Source organism: Leptinotarsa decemlineata, unplaced genomic scaffold (genome assembly GCF_025532065.1).
Source record: "Leptinotarsa decemlineata unplaced genomic scaffold, Ldec_3_MD MMD2_tig00078422_RagTag_RagTag, whole genome shotgun sequence".
In the NCBI taxonomy this organism is placed as follows: Eukaryota; Metazoa; Arthropoda; class Insecta; order Coleoptera; family Chrysomelidae; genus Leptinotarsa; species Leptinotarsa decemlineata.
Genome location: NW_027412747.1, coordinates 12,441,337 through 12,457,493, shown reverse-complemented (window position 1 = coordinate 12,457,493; position 16,157 = coordinate 12,441,337). Strand labels below are relative to the sequence as shown.

Here is a 16,157-nt window from a genome sequence, read left to right as displayed (position 1 = left end):
ACTGCAGTAACGTTAGTTACAAATAAAAGTGGTAAAAACATAAAAAGTTCAATTTCTCTTTTCTTCATTATGATTTCCTATCACGTAGTAACGGCTACATCCATCAATTAATTGATTAATTAATCATCATCACGAACGAGTCTCTGTGATCAGCTGTGATGTCGTCATGGTAACAGAATTCACAGTGGGGACGGAGTGAGAGAGTAATAGATAGAGAAAAAGTGAATAGAGAATAGAGGAATAGAAACTCGGAGAGGGAAATATAGGTATAACACAGCTGCACGCATTAAAATTTATCGACGAATTTTTGTTATTTCGGCTTGCGGAAATCGTCAGATTATATATTTTTCGTTATCCTTGAATTATTTCCTTCAAAATAAAAAAAAGTTAGCTACGCTCTAGAATGTCGAAATGACGTTATTTTTTTACAACTTTGCTGTCCTCCCCTGTCTTTACGTCACTCTCAAATTGTCAGATTACTGGAATATACACTTTTTAGTAGGTAATTAACCCACCCTACCTTAATCTGACGCGCTCGAGAATTTCTGATGATCAATTTTTTTTACTAATCTGATCCTTTATCCCTCACAGGCGGCCTTATATATGGGGCTCATATTTGGTGGAGGTACTTAACCGGGTACAAGGTATCCCCCTGTATATTAATCTGCCGCGCTTTAGTAAATCCCGAAATCCCCGCTTGGGCTCCCCTATTATAAGCTTTGAGGGCCGGAAAAAAACATAATTCGTTTCAAAGAACATGTACCACATATCCGACTTTGTATACAAGAAGAGGCTAGTGTCGGTCAACATACCTTGGAAAAAGGCCTGAAATTGAAGCGGTATGGCTGGAAATTATTCAGACAAGCATACGATACGAGATTTTTGAATGCTTTTGAATAAGTGGAAATAGTAAAGTTTGGCCTGGTAACTAACTATGAATACCTACAAATATCCCATTCTGAAGATGTCATTGTTGATTCTTATATAAATTACTCTATTCCAATTAGTGAAAAAAGTCCAGGAAAATTTCTTCTCTAATATGTAATCAAGAAAACTTTGATGTTTGATTAAAAGTGAAAAAAGTGTGAGTTCACTCTGTTGGATGTATTTAGACCAAATCAGTATTTAGATTTTTATATTTTATGATGACACATCTTGGTTGAAATCTCGTTAAGAAAATTGTTACAGTTGTGGTATGTGAGAGAAGTGAACTGTTATAAATCGATTCCCTGTAAAAAAATAACGCCAGCCGCCGCTGATCAATTTTGACGTAGCAGAGATCGCGTTCAACTCGACTTGCGCCTCGCGAGTGTTCTAGTTTTCGCGTCGCATCGATATACTTCTAGCGACTTCCTTATTGGATTCCTAAGACTTCCATTGGCATATATAAACATTAGTCACTCGCATATAGGAAAGTCTAGTAGACAGTGCGGTGCGAAGTGTTCTAATAAGGCGATAGACATTTGAATATTAATCTGAAGTTTTAGGTAAAGTGTATGGTTGTGTTGTCAGTGTAGCAGTGTTGTCAGTGTAGACTACTATCGTAATCAATTATTGGCAAACCCACGGGAAATATGGATTGGAACAATCACAATGTATACAGCCATAAAAACTTTTATACAATATATAATTCAAATGAGAAAATTTCTGGAATATAAGGTGTTCTCCCCAGTCATCCTCTGAGGCTTCTGGATTGTATCCAAAAAAGAATTATTCGTCTGATTAACATCGACGAAAGGTTCGAGATTCGCACCTCTTCTATAAGAATTCTTTCACGAAAAAAATAATTGACTTAGAAAGCTTCATTCATCAGGAAATTATTTACGAAAAAAGCTTGAAACAATCTACAATGGTTTTTTCATTCGAAGTTTGAATCTAACACCTTTTAGGAATTCTTTCAATTCAAGGAACGAGAATTTTTGGTAAAAGTTTCCGAATCTATAGTAGAAATCTAATGTAAATTACAATTTTTGCAGAGGTGCCGCTTTCTTAGCAGTATGCTAAGGAAAAGGAAAAGGCTTGCAATGACATGTATGAGAATAATATAATAATGCTCATACATGAATAAAACTGTTCCCTTCAAGTACAAACCTGATTTCTTCTACCCAATGTACTACCCTGCGCTGATTATTTGGTATTCTTCTCCGGGAAATATTCAGGTATCATTAAAAGATAATGAAAATGAAAACGAGAAAGATCTTTGTTGAGGTGCCAAAGAGTCAATGACTTACCGATTGAGTCGCCAATATTTGTAGCTCCGGTTCCGTGGATTCCAACAGCTTCTGCACCATCTTCAAAAAGCTCTCTACGAACAAATTCAAAGTGGGAGCGTGGCACGCCAACAGGAGCTGATCCATCGCCTCCATGGCGATGATGACGAATCTGTGGCGAAATCAAAGAAAATTCGGTTCATCAACCTTTTTATATTGATTCGAAAGTACATATACGTGAAACGGTAACTAACAACTAACGCAAACTTGAAAGCCTTTTGTGAATGAATGGAAAAATCGATATACGCCAGACACGATAAACCGTCCCTAGACACGTATGAGCTGAGGTTTATATTTAGGATGATATCAACAGTTCTGATCTAATATTTCAGGTCGAATGAAAAACTTAGTTTTTCAGAAATACAAAAAAGTCTAGTGCAAAGAAAATTTTCGTTTTCCTTTTCCGACCAAGTTGATGAGTAGACGACATTCTTTGTTGTTCCTTTGCAACTATAAAATAAATAAGACTGAACTGACCGATACTTGAAGAACATCCATTATAAACTATTCAAAAAACACACTTCAATGTGAAATTTCCAAAGAGAACTGATTTTCATAAAACATGTTGCTGTCAACAACGGTTACGAGGTGGATATTATTGCCTCAATTCTCTCTAAAAAATTGCAGAAACAAGCACTGAACCAGTTCCATCTAGTTTCAAAGAATGAAACCAAACATTATGTAATTCTAACTTACTTTGGTGATCCTACTAAAACTAATTAAGAAGAATGAAGATCAAACTTCAGTGTCAGATAGATCGGGGGTATACAAGTTGACTCGTGTTCAAACGTAATTGAACACGAGTTCAATCACGATTATGATGTATTGCGTTTGGGAGAATAAGGCTCAAAATTCAATCTTTTGGAATGTAAAGAAATCAATAGACTTAAAAATTCGGGATTATGGCTCAATGATCAAATAGATTTGAATTGCTCTGCAAACTGGTCTAACGAGTTATTTATAAGGACAGTGGAAAATTTCAGCATTTGTTTTAAAATTAGCTTCATTTGCATATGTCACGGGTATATTCATTTGGATTGTACGTTTTTTAGAAGATAATGTATCGAAACTTCGATAACTTATATTTTACTAGCTGACCTGGCAAACGTTGTTGTCCCTGTGTCAGGAACCCCCATCACGAGACTGAGGTGGATTTACTTTACTTTCATGGTACTTTCACTCCAAAAATAGTAGATACTTTGAACTCTTTGGAAAATTCTTAGGGATAAATTGCTGTACCCATACAACATTCAACACGTTCAGGCTGATTTTCCTTGACATGTTGCTTCCTGTCAACGGCTTATGCATATAATAGTTCCAATACCCCAATTACTGACGCTTATTCTTTCAACTGATAATTGTAATAAAAAATTATTATAATACCCATTTGTGAACCCAAGTGATCATCTTCCTCTTGAAGATGATCACTTGGTGATCGAAACACGTGTCGAGGTGTGAAAATAACGATTCGGTGTTGGGAAAAAACTCCAGTAATATTCATTACTACACCAAAGGTTTCAAACAGTACATCATAAGTATAAAAATGAAAATGATTATTAAAGATAAGCGATATATTCTTTGATGCCTGAACTGGAATTGATGCCGTGCTAGGAATTGCACGGTAAAAAGTAAAACCTTTGTAATCCTTAGCTCGCACAAGTTTCGACTTTTGAGGGTTATTGTTCGAAGGGGAGCGACAGTTGGTTACCGAGAAAACACATTTCAACAGATTTTTTAACATATCTGACCAAGCGTCTTCAATTTAATTAGGTTGGAGCCCAGCTCCTTTACCCTTTTAGCTGATTTTTGCCGAAGAAGGGCAAATGGGTTCATGTCCTCAGACATCAGTACCGCCCTTCACGGTGTATACCTACCTGGCTGAGATGGGTTGGGTGAAAAATCTATTCGTCCGTTAACGGGGGACATTAGGGCCTCATTCGACAGAGTTTCGGAGCCTTTTATATCGGGAGGGGTCGTCTACAGCATAATCTATAGCTTCCCTAACTAAAGGATTTTCGTGAGTTTCCGCACTATCAAAAACTCGCCGATTCCTCGACTGAATGGACTGCCGAATGGAAGGCAGCTGCAAATCTCTGTGGATGGCTTCATTCCGCACGAACCAAGGAGCATTCGTAATCATCCACATTAACTTGTTTTGTAATCTCTCCAGAGTGGAGATATTATACGTAGCCGCTTGTCCCCGGACACCTGAAGCATACATGATGACAGGCTTGAACATCTTATTGTAGATGGTAATTTTGTTCTTTAAACTCATTTTTGATTTCCTGTTGATCAGAGGGTACAGACTAGCTATCCGACCCTCGATCTTTGCTATGACGCACATGCTTTAAAATATCAATTTTAATTGATAAGCACCTATCTACCTACAGAAAAAAATAATTGACCTTAACTTTCCAAATGATTCACCACGTAAAACAAAACGCAATTGCAACCTTTCTTCATCTTGAATTTATTTTATCGCGCGATAGTTTTGATGTTGCGATAACTCCGAAGATATTGATATGAATTGTATGCATGTAAGGAATAATATCGTATCCGTGTAAATAACTTTCCAGTTACCACATTGTGTGACCATTATTTTGAACATTATTAACATTTCCTCAACAGCCAGACGAATGTCATCGAGGACTTTTTTGTACACCTATAAAAAAAAATACGTAATGAAGGCATGGTCTCTCGGTGGCAAAATCTAAATGTGGGAAGATAATTACAACAAGAAAATGATTATTAATGATGAGCGGGATATTCTGTGTTTTGATGTCTAAACTAACAGCTCTACTTGGTTCTCATTAACTTTACCATTTTTTCAAATATCATAATTTTTTTGGCAATAAAAATATGTTTGTCTAGCGCCTTTTCAGTTAATTTTATTTGTTGGTGAAATATTGAAACATTCCAAAGTAATATTTTAAGCATCCTAGGATAATATTTTTAGTAATGGAGAACGTACTATGTTTTCATGAATAATATATCCCATAATTAATTTTCTAGCCGAATATCAAACATACCAGAGTATAATTCAATTCGTAGGGTTCGTGCAAATAAAAAAGAGCTAGGAATCGCACTTTAACAGGTAAGAACTCGTTAATCTTCAGCTAGCCCAAGTTTAGATTTCTGAGGGTTGTCATTCTTAGGGAAGTGAAAAGGAATTTTTTTTTCGATTCTATGGAAAAAATAGCTCTTTGGAGACCCTTTGGATCAGTTTGAATATTTCCGGAAATAAAATATTTGTTGGTATGGCCTCCCACCACCTATTCAACAAATTGTTTAGATGATTTTGAAAATATATTTCCCAAATAATTTCCAAATTTGATTTTAGTGTTATAGGCGGCGATTTTCATGTTAATAGATAAATAGCAGCTCCGTAAAAGTATAGCTATTTATGATATGAGTGCGAAACGAGCGTAGCGAGTTGAGCAATTTCTCGAACAAAACAAAACTTACTTTTAATACAATTATCATACATAGTTTTTTGTACAACTGTCCTGTTCTCATAATAAAATAGATAACATTTATTATTTATATAAAACACATTTTGACATCTCTTGTCAGTTAACTATTTTCATGTTATCGCATTTGCTGTGAAGTGGCCGTGTCAGGTGACGCTGAATCACCTGGTTACCAACAAACAGTATTGTTTACAGCTCACGCGTTTTATTTAAAGTCACATTTGAAGTTCTTACTGGTGTTTAATGTCTTGAATAATGAAGAACAATAGTGAGGAATTGTATGTTCCTGACGATATTGAAGAGGCTGCAAAAAAAGTATCAATTGAATTTTTTTTTTACGACAATGCAATAATTTATTTAAATAAATGAAATACATATATCATTGAAAATTGAACAATACCTATCACTGATGAAAGAATAAAATAATTCATTAAAACCAAAAAAAATATTAAATTCAATAAAAACTAAAAAGAGAAATTCCGTAAGATTCCAGATGTCAATTCAATTGAATTGTTACCAAAAAAATCGTCTCAGCAGTACGACATCGCATATTCTAATTTTCTTAGCTGGTGTAGACTCAAAAATGTCGAAGGAAGTTTCAGCGAAACCGTCTTCTTTGCCTATCTAGAAGAGAAAGCAAAAATATGGAACTCATCAACTTTGTGAAGCAAGTTTTCAAAGATAAAGTCGAGTGCGCTCGTTAAAAATGGTATTGATACAAGCAACTTTTTTAAGGTAATAGCAGCACCCTTAAAGCGGAAAAATGAAAGTTATAGGCCCAAAAAATAAAAAACTGTTACGTTTGAACAAGTCCAGAGGTTTATAAATGAGTCGCCAGATGAAAAATATTTGATGATGAAAGTTGCTACTATTAATTAACAGATAAATCATTGATTGTTCAAATTCTAAATACAAAAACGAAAATGGGTCGTCTTTTTGCATTGTTGGAAAAAACAATGCGTTGCATTACGCCCTTCTGTTATTAGTCATCAACGTGTTTTTTTTCCCGAAATACTAAAATTATAAAAGCAGTGACAACCCAGTTTGTATAGGGAAGTTACACCTCTCGAAGCGAAGCAGTACCTCGTCTTGATAATGCCATCTGAGATGATGGCGAAACGTCGACTATCGAATAGTACACAACGGATGAACACCCGGAAAAACAACACATCATATATATATATATATATATATATATATATATATATATATATATATATATATATATATACACATACATAAGCAAAGGTATAAATTCAATTTATTAAATCGTCGTTTTTTCTGTCACAGAAAAAAATTGTGTATTATACACAGGAAAAATATTAGATTTTAGCTTTCGGGTTTTTGCTTCTCTCCGCTTCGCGTCAGGAGACAACACAACCTCGAGCTAAAATCTAATATTTTTTTCCCTTGTATAATAAATAACTATAACACTAGTGTAAAAATTATTTTCAACCCGATACTTTGTAAACATCATCTTTTAATACTCTTGACAACCATTAAAAATGTCACTTTTAATGACAGTTGTACAAAAAATAATTTGTATCTCTTATTTTAATACATATTAAATTTTTACTTCGATTCGAAAATGTTTGAAAATTATTGCAATTCAGGCGTTTGGGAAAAGTGTTTGTTTAGGATTTATTTTACGAAAAGGCTCCAGTTTCGTCTTAAATTATAACTTTTAATAAGTGAAAACAACGATAAAAATAAAAACAACAATAAAAATTAATTGGCGCTCCGAGGCGACTTATGTTCAAAATTTTATATCTGTTTATTGGTAATATGGAAGAACGGTTATAGACGAATATCACCAACACACAAGCGTATTTTGTAAGTTAATTTAAAGGAAATAGAGGCGCTATTAGTATTATAAGTAGGTGATATCATTGACATGCTGGAATGAAATTTCTGAAGAATCAGCAAGTTCTTGGTCACCCTCAGCTGAACAAGTGATGAAGAGAAATATGAATCACCCGTTTCTACTTAGAATTTAGGCGGATAAATGAGGTCACTCAGAAAACTGATACATATTTAAAGATATTCACAAGCCAGTTTTTTTATTTTAGTTTCCATAGGACAATTTTATCTAACCAACGAATACAAAACATTTCTAATTTTGCGGCAAACACGCGCGGAAATAATTAATAAGTCAAGTTCATCAGTGGTTCGTACCATTAGGAAGGTAAAGGTAAACTCTAATGAGCAAACGGTACTACTTATTATCAATGTATGAAGTATCAAACACGACATTTAATGCGAAAACCTTGTATTTTATTCCAAACAACAGATAAACGGAAAATATTCATGTTCAACTGAAAGGAATTCAATACGCAGACCATTTTTAATACATTTGGGAATATTTGGGTCAATTTTTAGGTGGAGTAAAATTATAAGTTCTGGATTTTATTCGGGGGAATTACTGCGTTACCAAATCTAAGGAGGATGCATATTCATGATAATTGTTCTATACGTTCTCCAGAAATTGAATATCAAAGCGTATTTTATAATTCATCTTTAGAATCAATTAGGCTGCTCCTTGAAAAAACACATTAACTGGTATTGGCACTACATACTGTGTTTGGACGTCGGAGGCGGTAGGTAGAGTCAAAAAACGAAATTCGACAATTCTAGTTTGTGACGAATATTTCAAACACAACCACTGTTATTCTCGATCTGAAAAGATATTATTCCAGGAATATTAGTCAAATGAGGGCAAGTATCTCGGAATGAGGGATAGTCAGCTAGAAACTTGTATAAACCTTCATTTTGACACCCTTAAACTTGTCTCAAAACATTCTTATCGTAGGGTTTCTGCGACTACAGATATTCCAAGGTCAAAGGTCAATTTTTTTCACACATTTATTGTGTCCTATGAGTGTTATGCTATTTGTATCCAATACAAATATTGTAGAGGATTAAATTCTTTACAACTTTTGTCTAAACATTTTTTTTTATATCTTGAACCATTTTCGAGATGAAGGGCAGACCGCGCGCAGTGTTCCACTTTCACAATGGAGAAGGAAGACCACAACGAATTGCCATTCTTAGACGTAAAGAGGACCGACACTGAGTGGGAAAAATCTGTATACCAAAAACCCACTCACACGGGACAGTATCTGAACCACGAATCCAAATACCATCAATCGACTAAAAGAGGAATCATCAAAACTCTATTAGACCGTGCTTTCGGACTTTGTAATAAGAAGGAAGGTCTCGAGAAGGAACTAGACATCATGAAAAATCTTACTCTCACCATTTGGTGTTCTATAAATTGTTATGAGATTATGCACACTATTGTTGCTTCAAAATATTTTTCAATATTGCGACCATGTGCTATTGAATATATTGAAAAAACTTTTTCCTCACCAGAACAAAAATACTGTCTCTAGGCGCACATTTCGCTAACCAAGTTATCATCATCAGGAGAAGATTAAAACTACTTCTTAGAGCTATGTTAATGACAAAATGGTTTAGACTTTCACGGCTGAGGTTTTCAGTGTCATTGCTTTTCGAGTTTGAAAGCCGTGGATTTTTCAAATTTCTTCCTGACGTTTCGCTGGCGCGAGTGGCTAGCTTCTTCAGAGGTTTAACCATCATGGCTTGCTGTCCGATGACTACCTTTTAGGCTTCGTAAAGCGTATTTATGCCTTGTCAGGTAATCAGTTGTATTTGTACCTGTTCGTACCTGCACTTGAACCTGGAACATTAACAATCTTGCTGCCTGTTGTCCTGTTCGTTATTCTCGAATTCCTTAAAATGGGGTTCCATATTTGATTGAGGTTCACCGCTTCTCTTTTCTGTTAAAATTATCCGTGTGTTTGTGGATCTCTATTGCCTCCCGTACCAGTTGACTATGGTATCCTTGGTTGTTTTAGAACAAAATTCTGTGGTCTCCTTCACTAAGTGCGTGTTCTGCCACAGCTGACTTGTCTGTTTGGCCTAGTCTGCAGTTCCTTTCATGCTCTTTTAGTCTTGTTCCCATGGATCGTTTGGTGGTTCCAATATATACCTTTCCACAAGTGCATGATATGCGATAGACCCCTGCTGCTGATAATGGGTCTCTGTCTTTAGCCAACCTGAGGCTTTGTTGTATCTTCCTCGTGGGTTTGAAGACTGTTTCGATGTCGTGTTTGCCCAATAGTTTTCCAATTCTATCCGTGACCCTAGGGATAAACGGTAGATATGCGCGTGCAACCATCTGATCATGATCCCAGGAAGAAATTCCAAAAATCCACGGCTTGCAAACTCGAAAAGCAATGACAGCTATGTTAATATTTTTATATGCATCTAGACGAATCATTACCTTGCATAATGAGGGTTATCAAACTGATTTAATTAGAGATACAATATTTTTATTCTGGTGAGGGAAATGTGTATCCAATAGATTGATTTTATGAGAGAAGTTTTATTATGTTTTATTGATCATATAATTTTATTAACAACATCTTCTGGGATTTAAGCCAATGATCTCAGATGCAGCAGAAATCTCATCGTGTGAGTCACGAACAATTTCCAGATCCCAGATTTGTCAAAATTATCCTACATATTGAAATCATTATATTGAGTTGTTCGTTTTAATTTGTTTGGAGAATTTCTAGTCTTAAATTACCCATAATGTGGATCGAAGTAGAACCCCCTGTAGTTCACCCTGCTTGGCCAAATGCTTCCTAAGCATTATTATTTCTCTTTAGTTAGTTTGCAATGTTCATTTTATCGTCATTTTGTAGAAGATATGGAAAATAATTGAGAAAAAGTTTCATTAGGGGTCTTTATCAACACAATGGAGCCCGAAACAATGATTTTTATAATTGGGGTGGTTTTCAATAATACATTGTTATGAGCTTCACTCAACATTCAATATTTGATTCATTTCAATCAGTTCATAAATAAAAAAGTTATGTCAAATTGAAGAACTGTGTTAAAACATTTGTTGGAAAAAATACTATACTGGTGTCATATTAAACTTTGGTTGACTATAATGATCATTTGCGAAACCACTTTTTTATAAATGAAAAACTCGTTCATATTTTTCTGTTAGGAAATCTAGAAAGTCTAAAAAAATTAAGTCCAGATAAACAAAGTCGTGGGAATCAGAATCCTATGACATATTTTCAATAGCAAATCTTAATTCGGAATATATCAATAAATTCGACTATAAAGCTGTAGATGACATTAGATGCAAGATGCTTGGTTAACGAAGAACATTCTATCATCTTTCACCCTTGTATGAGGGCGAAATAACTCGTATTATTATAAATGTGAGATTTTGCTATTTATATTTTTTTCACTGGTTAGATATACCACAATTTTTGAAAACATACTGGAACTGATTTGATCCAAACCCACTGATGTCTTGAAGCTGTGATAAAATATTCAATTTTCAACAAACAGACTAATTCTTCTCTGAGCGGTTGCTAGCTCTGGCACTTCAGCTTCACGGAAAAATGTTCAAGTCATACAGCTCCCAAGCAGAAAAAAAATACGGAAGATCTTAGAGAAACTTGAAATAAATGAATTTGGTGAGAGTTTTTTTTTTAATTACTATAAATATTCCTCTATATGAAAATTATAAAATTTGTGTCAAAAAACTGATATACTTCTATTACATTGATGCTGGTTAATTGAAGTATCTATTCAAACCTTATCATTCATTCATAATCTTGAATGTTTCAGGATATGCATATAATTCCTTTGCCACTAAGTAACAAGAATCTTTTATCAAAATGCAAAAGGATAGATAGAATACTTTCATTTTCCCTTCTTCTTTCAAAAAAAATAAGTATACTCTACATATTTATTTACAAATATAATATCAACCTTAAATTGGCTTTCGGTATCCCAGAGACTTTTATACCAGACAATGATATTCGTGCATAAAATTGTTAATGATTTAACTGGAACATATTTTAAAAAATCTATTTGATTTAATTATGATATTCACCAATATTACAATAGACACAATCTTGACATGCATATACATAGAACTAATAACAAAAACAGTATGAGCTCAGTATATGCCGAAGGTTTTGATACGTATAACAAATTGCCTCATTCAATTCAAAGGTTTAAAACTAAACTACTGCAACATATTTCTAACAAATGTAACTACATTTATTACAAATAAGATGACAAGTCATGATGTTTGGAATATTAATTAATTTGCTCATAATTTTGTTATGGTATACTAGGAATGTATCCTATTTAGCAAATGAATGTTATTATTAATAAAAAATTATTGTATCCACAATAATCATATGATTTATACATCTGACTTTCATTTCGAGGGGGAGGAGTGATATGTCTACATGAAATGATTCACAGTTATTTCCCCTTTCATCCTCAGAGATTTATCTATTTTTTTATAGACAGTTGAAGTAGTGACACTCAATATTTTCCTCAATTTTGAATAATATAATAACACGTTCCATAAAATATTCAGCTTGAAGGCTAAAATACAAAAGCACTCACCCATATTTCTTTCGGTAAATATCCCTCGCAGCTCTCTGGTACAAATATTCCCCAATACGGTCCAACTTCTCTGGCGAACTAAGCGAGTAAAAAGTGAGTTTTTCCATGTTGGACTTAACCAGTCCATCTTGAGGATAAACAGGAAAAATGTTGTCGACGAGTCTTTTATATCTGGGCCTGAAGGCGCTACAGCAGCCACAGCAACCTGAAATGAAATTCTGTAAAACGTTGGGTACAGGTAAACAAGAAGGAATCGCGTTGAAAATGTTTATTTTTAATAGAGACATTGTAATGAACCGTGCGCTAGCACGGTTGATAATGATTTAAGTACAATTAATTACCAGTACACATTGCTAGTTATGTTTGGGGCGGTTCAAAGGGGAAGAGTTGATCTAGGATTTTCGTACTCCTAACCGATAATTGAGTAAATTGTTGATACCATTCTTTCAAACAGGTTTGTTATTATAAATCGATCAAATCTCAGACGGGTTGACTGTTGTTATATGCAATTAAATCCAAAACAACTCAAAAAACTGAGAACGAGAACCGATTTGCGTTTGACAGAAAACGGCTGACACTGACTGCTGATGTGTTGACAAGTTACAAGGTCAACTGGAGCATCTCGCGACAGTTGAAACTTGACTCCAGTGTTTTGAAAGGGGAAATTCTCGAGAACTGTCTTCTTTTAATATATTTACACCTCACCAATCATTCTGATCAGGAGTGTTATTGACTAGAGAATTGTTCAGTTTGCTTCACTTTCGACTCTTTCAATTCACTGCTGTAACACATCGAACTGAATCAACAATTAACTGAACAGACCTGACATAAATCTATTGAACAGACTTTTCCTTTGCCGTAACAAATATGCTGCTCCCGACGTGCGTTTCTCTAAACATAATAGCGAATAAAATGCAAACTTAGGCAATCGCCTCTTGGGAGACAGCATTTTTATTCTGGCAAGAGAAAAATGTTTTCAAATAATTCATTTCACATCAGAGGATCCAAATTCTGATACAGTTTACAAAAAACTAGACGTTGCCAAGAGTATAATAAAGCAAGAATAAGGTTCGGACTCTTTTCTAACTCTCTTTCTCTTCCATCACTTTTTTCTATTCCATGCTCTATGATAAATATATTTTTGAATTTGACACTTGGCACTGACGTGTATTGTTTGATAAAAAGCGTTTTCTGGCGCTCATGTAGTCAAAACGTATACGTCTGTGATTCAAATACATTCATTCTGGCATTGAAACGATGACGTCACACCAAGTATGACTTGAAACGTATTCATAATGATTCAAAACTAGCGTGAGGTTGGTTTTGAAACGGAATTTGACGTAACGTTACGTCAGTTGTTAGTTTCTGCGTTGTTTTGATCGTTATAGTTTATTTTATTATACTTTTTATTAAATACTTTGTAAGGATCTAGAAAGTAAAGTTGGGAAATCATTGTATGCACAAATTCGATTCTGATTAAGGTTAGGTAAAATTGAAAAGTTTGTGTTTATTATTAAATTTGACACAAACTGAATCATTTCATTCTGGCGAATCTTATTATTAATGACTTCATTACGAATCGTTTTTGAATACACACTCGAATACAATTGAACGTCAAAAAACACCTAATAACTTAAATGGAAGCGCTCGTGTCCAAAAAAGAAATATTTCTGTAGAGAGTAGAGACACAGTTAATACTGTGGTAGAGATCTACGTATATGCTGTGCATTCCTCTGCACCATATGCGCATTATTCAAAAACTGACTAATTTGTATTGGTGCACGGAATGATAGAAAAGTGCACAGAGTATTTAGTAGTTACAATTTACAATTGATTTGATTGTGAATGATTACAACTCAAACTCTGAAATCCTTGCTAAATATATGAGTTACATAAATTGAGAACCCAGAATCGCTTTTAACGCGCTTTTTCAACAAAACAAGAAACATTGTCTGATGAACGGGTATGCAATAAATACAAAAGGACCCGTCTAAGTGTGCTTTGTATTTGTTAAAAAAATTTGCCACTCGAAAGCCAATAATTTGATGCACTGTGCGATTTATTCCGTAGTTGATAGTGATTCGCGTTTCATTAAAAAAACTGAATTATAAGACACCTAACTGAAATTGTGTTTTTGGAAATGAGAGTATATTTCTGTAATTCAATCAATATATATATATATATATATATATATATATATATATATATATATATATATATATATATATATATATATATATATATATATATATATATATAGAGATATATATATTATTGAGTGTGTATGATATAAATCAAAAGGAGGAAATCGTGGACATGACGTGTCCGCGGTTTGCCTCCATATTTCTTGAGTGTCATGTCCACGATTTCCTCCTTTTGATTTATATATATATATATATATATCAAATTTTGGAAAATTATTTTTATGCCTGATGCTTTGTTTCAATTTTTCCCAAATTAACTCGATGGGATTGAAAACACAAAAATAGGTAGGAAGTCTCAGTATGGTGTGTCCATACTTTTCAGCAATACTTATTATTGGAATCACTACACAGGAGAAAGTCTGCGTTGTTATCACACTCGTTATTACTAGTAGAAACTTGTCCAAGGACGCCACATTTTGAACAGATAACAAAAATTAATTATAACAAAAAGTAATTATTACTGCACAAATATCGAATTTCAACACTCAAATCGCCATCACTTCCTGAACTAAACATTGACAACACGACGGCTCACATTCTATTCGTCACCGTAACATAACTTCAAATTTAATTTTATGACTCTTCAGACAATCATAAAACTTGGTTAGTAAAAATTATCCAATTCCAACCGCCACAATTTTTCAGTCTACGTGGACTAATTCGTAGCGACATTATTTCTTTGTATTGGTTTTTTTGGCCTTTGAGTTCGCCGATAGCTTTAAGAATTACTATATCAGTTACTTCGACTATATCTATCCTCGATACAGTCATCAGACTTATTTGATTGAAGATACTGTTTTGAGTGAACCCTCAGTCATCTGATGCCGTCCATTCAAAAATGAATTATTTGATACAAACTTGGAAAATTTGTAGACTCTCAAGAATAGATCGATTAGATAAGATTATAAAAAAAATTGTATATTGAGAAATACTCACATGCCGATTCCGAACACTTCTGGACGAAAGATTCGACCACATTGACGAGGTCGGGGGTTTCGAAACAACACTTGACCAAAGTCATGGCCGTTGCGATGTTCCCTAAATACTTCTTCCTTCTTCGTATGATGAACTTTTATCTCGCACTAGATTGTATCGAATACTGAAGCGAATCGGAACGAAATCGGTTTCTCTAGAAATTCATAGAAGCGGAACCGATCGTACATCTTGCGAAAAATACCTTTATAATCAAATTGTAATCGGCTGGCACTCAATTGGATTATGAACTTTATCTTGTTTGTAGTTCGAATACGGAGTGTGGTTTATTTTTGACTGCACTGTCTTCTTACATTTTTTCCGGAAAATAATAATAATAGCGACTCATGGAGACAGAAAATGGAATTGAATTTTCGAATAAAGTACCTGAATTAGTAACATTAATTTTTTGAGAATAGAGGAAAAAAATGTGGAAGAGGGGCCATATATTTTCCTCAATTGATATGAAGGCCGCATATTGATTTTTTACAAAAATTATATTGTTGGGAATGTGATCTTGTGTTTCAAAGTTTCAAAATATATGTTTTTGAGGTTGCTGAACTTTGTTATTCATTGGAATGCTTCGGAAGCTTTTTACGAAGGCGTAGAAGGCCACAAATTTTCTTAAAATGAAATTATCCTAATTCTGTGTTCAAAGTCCGAATTTATTACCAATATTCTAAGATTGATGTCTGAATTTTGTAACGAATTATTATTAAAACTTCAAACTCGACTTTATTGTGGAATTTTTAATAAACAGTGTTACAAAA

At 34.1% G+C, this 16,157-nt stretch overlaps 1 protein-coding gene across 2 annotated transcripts in view; it reads right to left on the bottom strand.

The window, feature by feature from the left end:
* Positions 1 to 15,540, bottom strand: part of stmA (Protein EFR3 homolog stmA) — a 44,821-nt gene extending 29,281 nt beyond the window's left edge. Inside the window, exons 1-3 of one of the 2 annotated variants that reach the window (XM_074186105.1) lie at positions 15,352 to 15,540; positions 12,212 to 12,416; positions 2,232 to 2,382 (exon numbers count right to left, since the gene is read on the bottom strand). In XM_074186105.1, coding sequence (XP_074042206.1) covers positions 2,232 to 2,382; positions 12,212 to 12,416; positions 15,352 to 15,436 — 441 coding nt within the window. In that variant the 5' untranslated portion in view covers positions 15,437 to 15,540. Of the gene's footprint in view, positions 1 to 2,231; positions 2,383 to 12,211; positions 12,417 to 12,552; positions 12,801 to 15,351 lie in introns of those variants that run through there. The other variant, XM_074186106.1, reaches the window with a different exon arrangement.
* Positions 15,541 to 16,157: the final 617 nt, after the last annotated feature.